The sequence below is a fragment of the Carassius gibelio genome, chromosome A2, assembly GCF_023724105.1.
Source record: "Carassius gibelio isolate Cgi1373 ecotype wild population from Czech Republic chromosome A2, carGib1.2-hapl.c, whole genome shotgun sequence".
In the NCBI taxonomy this organism is placed as follows: domain Eukaryota; kingdom Metazoa; phylum Chordata; class Actinopteri; order Cypriniformes; family Cyprinidae; genus Carassius; species Carassius gibelio.
Genome location: NC_068372.1, coordinates 26,509,186 through 26,521,328, shown reverse-complemented (window position 1 = coordinate 26,521,328; position 12,143 = coordinate 26,509,186). Strand labels below are relative to the sequence as shown.

At 36.0% G+C, this 12,143-nt stretch overlaps 1 protein-coding gene across 3 annotated transcripts in view; it reads right to left on the bottom strand.

Annotated features, from left to right (window-relative positions):
- LOC127935138 (ephrin type-B receptor 1-like) overlaps positions 1-12,143 on the bottom strand; it is a 216,419-nt gene that overhangs the window by 131,408 nt on the left and 72,868 nt on the right. For all 3 annotated transcript variants that reach the window (XM_052532747.1, XM_052532753.1, XM_052532762.1), the window contains exon 2: positions 6,333-6,397. In XM_052532747.1, coding sequence (XP_052388707.1) covers positions 6,333-6,397 — 65 coding nt within the window. The remainder of the gene's footprint in view (positions 1-6,332; positions 6,398-12,143) is intronic.

The window sequence follows — 12,143 nt, the reverse complement described above, 5'->3', positions numbered from 1 at the left end:
CTTTTTAAGTTTGTGGTGTTAGATTGTTGGCTGCATTTGAAGTTCTTTTTCGCTTAAGAAAATAATATTACTGTCAAATTAATGTCAGATAATAAAAATACTGTAATAAATACAGTAGTTCACCATGTATTTGTTCATGTTTTATTAAGGGATAAGTCTGAAGCACACCATAAAATAATTCTAGTAATTTACACAGGGCTAGTAGTATATACAGCTGTATTTACAGATACACACCCAGGTATCGGATCAGTACTCAGGATCGGCCGATACCCTGAGTCCAAGTATCGGAATCGGTATCGGGAAGAGAAAAAGGGTATCGGAACATCTCTACTTTAAATGTTTTAAATGTTAAATGCTTCAAAATGTGTACATTTACATTTAAACTTTTTGTTGTTGTTGTTGTTCTTTGGAATTTAAACACCACATCTCTTGAAAGTGATAGCTGAGAAAAAGAAAACAGATGAAGTACAATCCGACCATGTGAAAGATTATCTATGTCCCCTTTTTTTGTCTTTCTTTTCTGCCTTTTTCTACTGACAGATTTTATTATGAAAGAGAGAGCAGGGTGTCCCTTAGGAAATATGAAGCGCCTGTACAATATCTGCTCTTAGACATCAATAAACGTCTGGACTTCACTTCTCAAACATGATTCTGCAACAGACAGATGGCGTCTGCATCTACTATGAGTTCTTCAAGCTTATCTGCTGAATGAATCTCAGGCTGCTCATTCGTTGAGTGAGGTGGAAATTTGGCACAAATAATAGGTCAGCGGTAGGTACATAATGCTAGAGTCACACTTATTTGACACTGCACACATAATCAGAAACACATATGTTGTAATGTTTCAAAATAAATGCAGCCTCTGTGAAAAAAAAATGATTAAGAAAACATCTCTTTGCAGTGTGGGCCAAGCTAAATACTTCCCAAAACAATAATGAGTGGGTTGGATGAGAAAAAAAGGGTAAAATGAAAGATGAATAAAGAGGGAATAGAATGAAGGGCATCTGAAAAGCTGAAAGCACAAGGACGGCTGTGATTAAGCTGAGAGAAAACAGCAAAAGATAGTGACCATCCTTGTTTGCTTGACAGAGAAGGATGGAGGGCTAAATTGCTTTCAAAAGAACAGAAGAGCATAAAGACCGAGTAGACTTCAATTGAGGTCCTTTTTTTAATCTACCACACGCATAGAGCACACAGAGAAAACATTTTTTAATTTGATGAAAGCATAGAAGCAGTCAAGCTCCAAAAATAACCAAAAATAGTTGAAAACATTTGCTCTTTTTTTGTTGTTGTTTTTTGTTCAGTGGATGAAAGACAGCAGAGCTCCAACAGCACATTAAATTCACTTGAAAGTTACAGTAAAACTGTTAGTTTTTACTTGTTCTTACTGATTACTATTTCAAACAAATGCTTTTGACCTTTCCATCCATCAAAAAATCCTGTGGGGAAAAAAGTATCAGTGTTCACAAAAATTTTAAGCAGCACAACTCTGTAAACAATAAGAAATGTTTCTTGGGCACCAAATCAGCATATTAGAATCATTTCTGAAGGATCATGTGACACTGCAGACTGGAGTAAAAATTAAGTCTATTCAGCTGAATTTAGCTATGTTTAAGTCGTACTGAATAAAAGTGTCAACTGAATGCATAAACATTAAAGTCAGATTTGAATAGCTTGCATCATTCAAAAAATGTAAATGGTCCTGAAAAAAAAAAAATAGTCACACTGGTACTGAAAACAAATGGAAAACAAATTTAATGTAGTGGAAATCTGACTGAATGCTTTTTTTTTTTTTTTTTTTTTTTGGAGATATCAACCTCAAATTTGGAACACAACTCATTTAGATTTATCAATTTGATTTTTTCACAGTTTTAAAGTAAAATGTTTTATATAAATGTTTACATTTTGTGCATTTTTCATAACAAGCTTAGACTTCTGTAAGTCTACAAGTCTTTTTTTTTTTTTACTTTAGCAATTATCTGCAATGCGTCCTCTTATCTGTGCTTCAAAGCATTCGAGATTCAGTTTAAGATGGAAATTTAATTTTCAGGTCTATGCTCAAAAAATAGTTTATAGGTAATTAATTGATTACAACTATTGCATAAATATAATTCTGTACCATAAAATACCGTAAAATGCCAATAATTAAATAAAAAAAACATAGTAAATTAATTTAACTGAACTAAAATCAAATCAAATAATCTGAGCACCAGAGGCTTAAGCTCCTTTCAGATGTCTTTTGCTAGAGATTTGTGTGTTTTAAAGCTAAAGTGATGATTATGCTCCAGTGAGACATCTTGGGGAGTTTTTGGGGGGTTTGTAGGTTAAGGACATAAACACACAGACACTGTTTCCCAGCTAAATTTAACATTTGCATGTGTCTGTCATAAACACCCAGTGGCATTGCTCTTGTTGTACTATAATCCCAAAAAATCTGGATGAATCAAGAGTTTCTCACATGACACAGCCTTGACAATTAATTCAGATACATATGGAGTGAGTGTCCATTTCCCGTTATAAATCACTCCCCACAAGATCAATACATTCGCACACGCTAAAATACAATTGCTGTGACAGCAGAAACGGGAATCGTGGTATGACACATACTTTGTATAATCAAGAGCACATCTCTAAGTCTCCAGAGAGCATTACACATACACAGACTGGGATGATGTATTAAATATGGGCTGCTAAAGAAGCAGCCGACCTCTGACCTCTGGCTAAGGGATGGGGTGAACAGGCGTGAAAGGTAATCTCAGAGGCAGAGGGGAACAATCGGCCATTCGAGCTCAAGATGCGTGTGTGAGCCTTTTTAACAGAAGTGGCCGGCTGAGGTCTGTGAGGAATTGGGGATTTTTGGGATTTCTTTAGGAGAAAAGGAGAGGGGGGCTAATGGAAAGCAAAACATATTAGAGAAGATGTGGCTGTGCTGGAGGGGGCAGCTGTGAGTATTCGGCAAATGGTGTGAATGAATCGTGAAAGCAGTCAATAGTGCGTGTGAAGGACGAGCAGGGTTAAACCTCCACATGTGACCCAATAGAGAGCATGAAGTTAGGAGAAAAGAGGATAAGAGGTAGAAAATGCAAAAGAAATAGAGAGAGACAAAACATCTTCATTCAGCAGAACAAAACAATAACTCACAATATACAGTCAAAAATGATTTTTTTTAACTGAACCCCCAAAAAATTTGTAATATATAATATAATATAATATAATATAATATAATATAATATAATATAATATAATATAAATTATCTGAAATTAATGATAAAAAAAATAGTGTTAGAAAAAAATGTATTAACATATTTCTAAATAAATTTAAATTCTAAATAAAAGTGGTGCTTATCCACCATGAAGTGACAAAGTTAATATATATAAATATATTTATATATATGTGTTAATAATAATTAACAAAACAAAAAAAAAAAAAACGTGTGTGTGTATTTATTTATTTATATATATATATATATATATATATATATATATATATATATATATATATATATATATATATATATATATATATATATAATTAATTAAAGGGGGGGGGGGGGGGGGTGAAATGCTCGTTTTCACTCAATATCCTGTTAATCTTGAGTACCTATAGAGTAGTACTGCATCCTTCATAACTCCAAAAAGTATTTAGTTTTATTATATTCATAAGAGAAAGATAGTCTGTACCGATTTTTCCCGGAAAAACACGAGTGCCTGGAGGCGTGACGTGTGGGCGGAGCTAAAGAATCACGAGCGCCAGTTGCGTTGAGAGCTTTTGGAAGCTGTGACAGCTGTGAAGGCTGAAACTGAACGAGAGCAGCAGCAGCAAGGACTCGCTCCGAGCGGGGCTCGAACCCGGGTCTCCGATGGGAGGCGGACGCACTAACAAGGAGGCAGAGATATTTGAAGCAGTTTTATTCACCGCCTGCGGTTCCAACACACGACAGTGACCCTTTTTCGTTGGGATTGCATCATCCTTAAGAAATAAATGATACGCAAATCCGGCGTCAAACTGGGCCTTGTTTGTAAAACAAGCATCTTCGAAATACAGGGAACAAACAAAAACACTTGCACAACTCCGTTGATGCTCTGTAAAAATAAACTCCATCCACTGGTCCCCTAATGCTGTTTTTTCTTTGGTAATCTGTGCAGGGTTGTCTTGCCCTGGCAACCAAAAACACACTCCTTTTGTGACATTTCGCGACGCTCTCGCTCTGATCAATGATTGTCTGTGCACAGCCTCTCTCTGCTCTGCTATACGGGAGCACGCGCTCTTCCGGCAGAAGTGCCTTAGGACCCATATAAGGAAATTCCGCTTCATCTAACGTCACACAGAGCCATACTCGAAAAAAACTTTCCGAAACTTGTGACAAACCGGAAGGAGTATTTTTGGAACAGAAATACTCCTTCAAACGTACAACTTAATTTTTGAAACTTTGTCCATGTTTAGCATGGGAATCCAACTCTTTAACAGTGTAAAAAACTCAGTATGCATGAAATAGCATTTCACCCCCCCTTTAAAAATAATAACATTAGTCAAATAATTTGTCCATTATCTAAACTAAGTCTAAGTAGTGCTTGGCCATGCAAAAAAATTCCACCGTAAGGTGACAAAGTTTAATACTGGGCATTTGCGGAAGTCCTTCAGCTTGAGCAGTAATGGTAATGCTTGCATCAGCAAACCGCACTAATTAGAGGGAGGAATATGGATTGTAGCATGATGAGCTACTGGATTTCCTCTCACTACATTCCCTGTCCATCACTGTCAGATGCGTGTGTCATATGCCTTTGTGGGTGCGCACGTGTGGCCTCTGGCGACCATCTGTGGATACTTTTATTATTCATTTTAGAGTACAGCTGGTCAAAAAAAAAAAAAGATGGGGTGGGGGGGATCTCCTGGGATCTCACAGAAAACATTTCTGCCAACATACCATAGTTCACTTCAGTTATTGCTGTTAGTTAGTAAAATCATTATGAATTACATTTTTAGACCATGATTAAAGAAGTATAAAAAGTATTTTTAATATATAATTTCATTTTTAATTTACATAATTTTTAACATAATGTTCATTTTTTACTTATTTTATTTACAATTGAAAAAGACTAAATTAAAGGGTTAGTTCAGCCAAAAATGAAAATTATGTCATTAATGACTCGCCCTCATGTCGTTCCAAACCTGTAAGACCTTTGTTCATCTTCGAAACACAGAGGGTCAGTTAGAATTTGCTGTGAGTGCGTTCACAACACTGTTGACGTACGACGCTGCTGACGTGTTTTCTGGCGCGCCCAATAACTAAGAAAACATGTGAGTAGCGTCGCATGTCAACAATCACAACAATCGTGCTCACAACAGACCCGGAAGAGAAGACAATGCTGAATAAAGTCGCCGTTTTTGCTATTTTTGGACCAAAATGTATTTTTGATGCTTCACCAAATTCTAACTGCCCCTCTGATGTCATTAATGACATCATTTTGCTATTTGGCTGAACTAACCCTTCAATGGCTAATTTACATTTGATTAAGCGAGTTACAAAAATGTCCATGAAGCAACAATCACAGCTGATCAGAATACATTTTGATGTTGCATAGTGATGTGAAGTGAAATTATTTTAGACCAATGAGATTTCAGTGTGGGTGGGGCAACAAATATAACATTACAGAAACAGAAACTGCTTTGCCACAGGTTACCCTGATTAGGAAAAATAAAATAAAATAAAAATCACAAAGTCACTGTGCTAACAGACGATTCTATTTGACAACAGCAAGAGTACGAACAAACACAAGTGTATCACTTTCAACTGAACCTACATGAAAAATGTAAACTCTGAAATCACAACATTACTTGTGCCCTCATTGAGAGTTCAGTGAAACCTTTATATTACTTTGCAGGTTGCAGGCTGTCATTACAATAGCCTGATCATCTCCGGACCACATTTAGACCGATTCAGAGCAGCTTTTTTAATTTAAGTGGACCCATTATGTCATTACTTCCTTCTAAATGTGAAATGCAGAGGGAAATTTGCATGACGATTGTGATGAGATTTTGCTCTGTGCCTTTTGGTAGAGGGAGAAAGAAGTGTGTGTGTGTGTGTGTGTGTCGTTGATCTCTTAGTTTCACCATTCAGACATGGCACCTGTTGTACAAACATTTTACTTATCTTATCTTAGAGCTAACCTGAAAGTGTTTAGTCTCTCTTTCTGGTAAGCTGTTGCTGAAGGGTGAACAGAAGGAGGTTTTGGTTTAAAGTGCTTTTCTCAAATCAAAAGACACAGAATAAGTGTTTTAACACAGTGTGAGCAGTTCTGCAGGTCATGCTTTCAGGCAAACACACACTCACCCCTGACGAAGGGTACGCCGTCCACCCGAGCTCTGCTGTGGCAGTCCGGGTGTCCATTAATGTTTCTGAAAACCAGAAAAAAAAATCAGGAATCAGGGATATTTGTTTATCTATCACTCCTTGCAATGCATTGTTTGCATAAATAATTCTAGAAGAGACTGCAGTAGAGGACCAGGACTGAAGAACGCTGCTCTAGAATACAAACTCTCCACACTGCCACTTCCGCACAACAGTGGCCATGTGTTTCTGAAGATGGATATAGGATAAGTCTGTGTCTGTGTCCTTAAAGTGGTCAGCTCTTGTCTGACCTTATCAGAGGAGATATCTCTGACCAGCTGTGAGAATAATCCACACGCACACACTCCACCAAACACAGATAAGATGGTTGAAAGTGATAGAAAACCTGGATTGATACCTGCCTTTAACATCAATGATCATCAGAGCACACACACACACACACACACACACACACTAAAAGCATTTGTTCCATGTGTGTGTCCCTCGTACATGCAGTTTGGGCATCAAAAAAAAAGATTTGATGAATAGCTGATGCCAGTTTTTATGGACATTTTTAAACAGCACAAAAAAAAAAGAAAAAAGAAAAGAAAAACTCTATTCTTAAAGATTTCTGTCTACCCTAAATAAATAAACAAAAACTAAATTAATTTAATTCATTCTAAATAAATAAATAAATTGTTACCAATTTCTTAAAGTAACGAACTATTCCATAATAGAAAATAAATAAATAATATGAAATATGACCATTTAAGAGATGATAGTACAAATATCAGCATCAAATTCCTATCCCAGGATATGAAACAGAATATTTAAACTCGCACAAACACTGAACTGAAAACCAATGGAACATCAAAAGCACCCGTTTCATAGAATGACCCGCTTGTATTCAGCTTGTGATATTGTTTTTATGCTTACATTTGCAGTAATTTCTTAAAAAAGACACACACATATTCTGAAGAGTAAACTGCTCCGTGCACATGTCTCTACGATGATGTTCACTTCAGTTCTGTTGTGCTGTTCGGGCTTCCTGCACTACGACAATGTTAAAGTACCGCCGGACAAGTCAAACCACATCAGTGAAAACAGATCTACATTCAACTCCTAAACCCACTAACAGCCATTCTCCATCTGCCCTTCCCTCTGGGTCTGTCACACACACACACACACACACACACGTGCATATATGATACACTGTGACTTAATTGCATCCCGTGAGTCCGGCTCGGAGTGGAGCCGGTCACACTGGGATGGTTAAAAGTAACCAGTGATGTCACAGGAGAGAGAAAAGATGAAGCATATCCACTCTTTCCACAAAACACAATCCGACGCTACGCACCGGAAGCCAACTGTCATTTCCACTCTATGCATCGCTCATATCTCCATTACTCTGGAGTTAATCATACACTCTTCTCCTCTGACGTTTCTCTATATTTCAAGAGGAAGAAAGAGAAGATGAAGTAGGAAAGCTTCGCTCTCTTTCAGATAGATGAGGAGAATAGATGACAAGCACTCGAGCTTCCTGCTGATGGATTCATAAAGTGATGTATAATTCTGCGATAGCGTGACACTCTCCTCCCCGGCCATCAATAACTCACCACCGGCTGATCAAGAAAACACACAGTATTGTCAAACACTTGAGGAAAGCATCAATAAGGCTCATAAGGTGTTTTATCCAAGTCAGTGGCAGCCGTTAACTTCCTCAAACACGACAAATCAAATTCAAATCAGCGTTCCTCAGTCTAATCACATTGTCTCTCTGTATGCAGGCACACGCTTTATATCCTGAACTGCATACTTGGGTTTTTAGGTATCGTACACATATATTCAATGGTTACAAGCAGTAGGCTACTTAATAATGCTATCTTGTAAGGCAGCAGCGAATGTAACGTTAAAATAGCAAACCCTCAATGCACTGTAAACTCAGGGGTGAGTCACTGGAGTCTAATTAGTTCCATTATATTCAGTACTAAAAATACTAGTCAAAACTTGGGACTGATAAGATTTAATAAAAAAATTTAATAAAGGATTTTTGTGAAATATTATTACAATTTAAAATCAGATATTAAAATATTACAAATCATAATTTTTATGAAACATTGCTTAGTACATCAGTACATGACTCAGTAAACAAATAAACATTGCAAAAAGGTAGCCCTACTCATAACTTTAAACTTGCAATTGGGTGCTCATTTTCATAAAATAAAATAAAATAAAATATTTCAATTAAATTATTTGCCAAGCCACGACATATGTAAAATTAATTAAAAACAAACATATTATAGAATATAAATAAAATATTTCATCACAAGCCACAAACTTCCTAAAATGAACAACTATTAAAAACGAATAAAAAATATATATATATATATTACGTTTAAAAAATGTTACGTAAAAAATATTTAGATGACCTTAAATTGTAATAGTATGTCACAAGATCCTTAAAAATAATAAAATAAAACTTTATGGTAACAAAAACCAAGACTTGAGAAAAATATTTTATTAACATGAATGTTGATTGATGAAGCCTTTGTTGGATTCATTAATTGATTATGACATAATTGGGAGAGCGGAGTGTTAAGAGCCAATCAGAGACACTCTTTACAGCTGTGGGCAGGGCATGGGGTGATTATTGGAGACATTAAATGTCTAGACTAAAAAAATACACCACAAACACAACACACACTGTGGTTTGTCTCTGTTATTAATCACACGCTCACACATACACACTAATTCAATTTCTCTAAATAGCATAGCCTGTGCGATTCCTCCAGCTGGTTCTCGGAGGAGACAGACCTCTGTACATTACTTTCCTCAGGAGTTACATCCTCCTCCAGAGAAATCACTTTCATTTGGGGTGTGTGAGGGGGAACAGGGGCATTCGGTTCAGAGCTTAATGCTTTTTGAGGTCTTATCAGCTTCAAGCTCTTTAATATGCAACATGAGGCCTATAATAAATTATCATAATGGCACAAATTGTTCATGGAATCTTGTTAGGATGCAAAACGCCAACAAAGAGATACAAAACTAAGCCCACCAGAGAAAGCAGATCGTAAGAAGGTGTGAGCTGATTGAGTAGATCAAATATTTCATGCATAATAGTAAAGCCAATCTCATTTACACAAGGTGACCCTCTTTACCTCTGTCATTACACATAAGGTTGCTTACTGTTTTCCGTTCTCTTTGTGTTTAGAGTCTAGAGTTTACTCAACAATTTCTCTTTATCCATCCTGCACCCGTCATATCCAGCAGAAACTTGGCATGGCACAATTGGTAACAATGCAAAAACCAGCAACTGACATCAAATAAAATTTACATTTATTAATTTAGCAGATGCTTTTATCCAAAGAGGTTTATGATTGGGGAATACATCAAGCAATTCATCTTAAAGAGGCAAACAGACACAGGAAGTGCTTATCATAACAAGTTTCAAGCATTGTTCAAATAAGTAAAAGCTTGACAGAGAAAGATGAAAGAAAAGAGAAAAATATTTTTTTTTTAGGATGAAGACAGATAGTGACGAAAGAAGCGAGTTTTTGAGCTGTCACTTGAAAAATGTCAGGGAATCAGCATTCCGGATAGGGATTGGAAGATCATTCCACCAGCCAGGAACGGTAAATGAAAATGTTCTGGAAAGTGATTTTGTGCCTTTGTGATGGTACCACGAGGCGTTGAGTGGAAGTAGGCAGGTGCTGAGCCTGAAGCTTTTCTATATGCAAGCTTCAATGTCTTGAACTTCAAGCTGTAACCCACAGTCAGTGCAGGGAGATAAAGAGAGGTGGGACGTGGGCTATATTGGGCTTGTTAAAGACCAGTCGTGCTGCTGCTTACTGAATCATCTGTAGAGATTTGACTTTGCATGATGGAAGTCCAGCCAGAAGAGCATTGACAGAGTCAAAAATATATTTTAATATTGTAATAATCTGTCTTCAAATTAATGTAATAATTAATGTAGAAACAACATAAAACAGTCTATTTGTATTCCTTGGTAATTTCCTTGGTAACTGCATGACAACTGATGACATAACATATGTTATTGCAGAAGCAGCAGTTGTACAGTAAATGACAAACTCTAGCTCCGCCCGCGTTAATTGCATTAAACATTTTTAACATATTAAACTGGAAAAATGTATTGCATGCATTAGCATGTTAATTTTGACAGCACTAATATATATATATATATATATATATATATATATATATATATATATATATATATATATATATAAAAACACTACATGCAACAAACAAAAACAGTCAAAGTACAAAAATAGCTTTTAAAATAAACATAAGTCTAAAAGTAAATATATTTATGTGATCATGTAATTAATTATTTAACTAGAAAAATGTGTTAAAATAATATATATTAAATAAGCAGTGCTAAATTTATATTTTTTTTCATTATATTTATTTATTTATTATTATTATTATTATTATTATTATTATTATTATTATTATTATGTTAACTACACCTTCAGGAGCTTCATTTAACAATTTATCTTAATTTCAGCCTTAAGACATGATTACAGTACATTTATCTCTGTTTATCTTTAAAAACCCACCTTTTCTGGAGCACCAACTCACTGGTTTTATTAAATCTGAGCTGAACTCCACTCCCAGAACCAGCAGAGCAATAAGCAAAGAGTCTGTTGTAATCAGAAGTTTGGTCCTGAGAGCCTGAGTGATGTCACGGTTCTTAAATAAAACTGTGTAAATAAGCTGATTCATCTCAGCAGGTGAGAGCGCCACGGCTTCTGTGACAGCAGAGGTATAACCTTCACCATGGCAACAGCCGCATCATTCACCCACTGGCAGCTGAGGTCAGTGACCCATGACCCTGAGAGCGTTCGAGCCGGTCTCTTTCAACCTGTGGTATTTACACTAGGCGTTCAGGGCTAAGACTTTAATATTTAATGCAGGATAGTTCCAGTACAGAAAGAGCACATTAAACATTGAGCAAGCCTCCGCTCTCTCTGATCAATACTGTGGTTCTCACCGTGAAATTGCTCACCTGAACACACACACAGGTGCATCATCCTCACAAACAGGTCCAGAGCAGCGTAGAATGATATTGACCAAAACGTTGCACAAGTACACAGAGTTTCTGGTCCACACATAAACAAGTCTGTCCCGGGAGATTCACACTGTCTGATCAGTAGTGGAATCTACTTTACAAATGACTGAGCGCCATGCTACAAGCTACTTAAAGCAGTTTAACGACAGTCAAGTTTGCTTTCCTAAAAAAAAAAAAGAAGAAGACACTACAAGCAACAAACAAAAAAAAGTAGTTCAACGACAATAAAGCTTTTAAAGGGGCAAAATATTTTTTTAATACTTTTTGTAATCAAATAATTTATCATTTAACTAAAACTGTAAACATAAAATAGACTGAAGCTTAAGGGAGCAAGGACTTAAGTGACCCATGGACCACAAAACCAGTCTAATGTGCCAATTTATACACCACCTGAAAGCTGAATAAATGAGCTTTCCATTGATGTATGGTGTATAAGGATCAGACAATATATGGCTGATATATCCCCCAGCGACTTAAGACTGATTTTGTGGTCCAGGGTCACATATATTTATTTGATAAAAGTTAAGTTAAGTAAAGTTAAAGTTAAATCTAGTTCAACAAGATTTTTTTATTTTTTATTATTATATTATCCAATATATAATTTATATATTGAAATATAATTCTTCGGTAACATTTTATAAAATATGGTGTGATTAATTGCGAATATATAATGAAAACTTAATCAACCATGTATTTTTCTCTGCCTTGAAAACAATGATGAG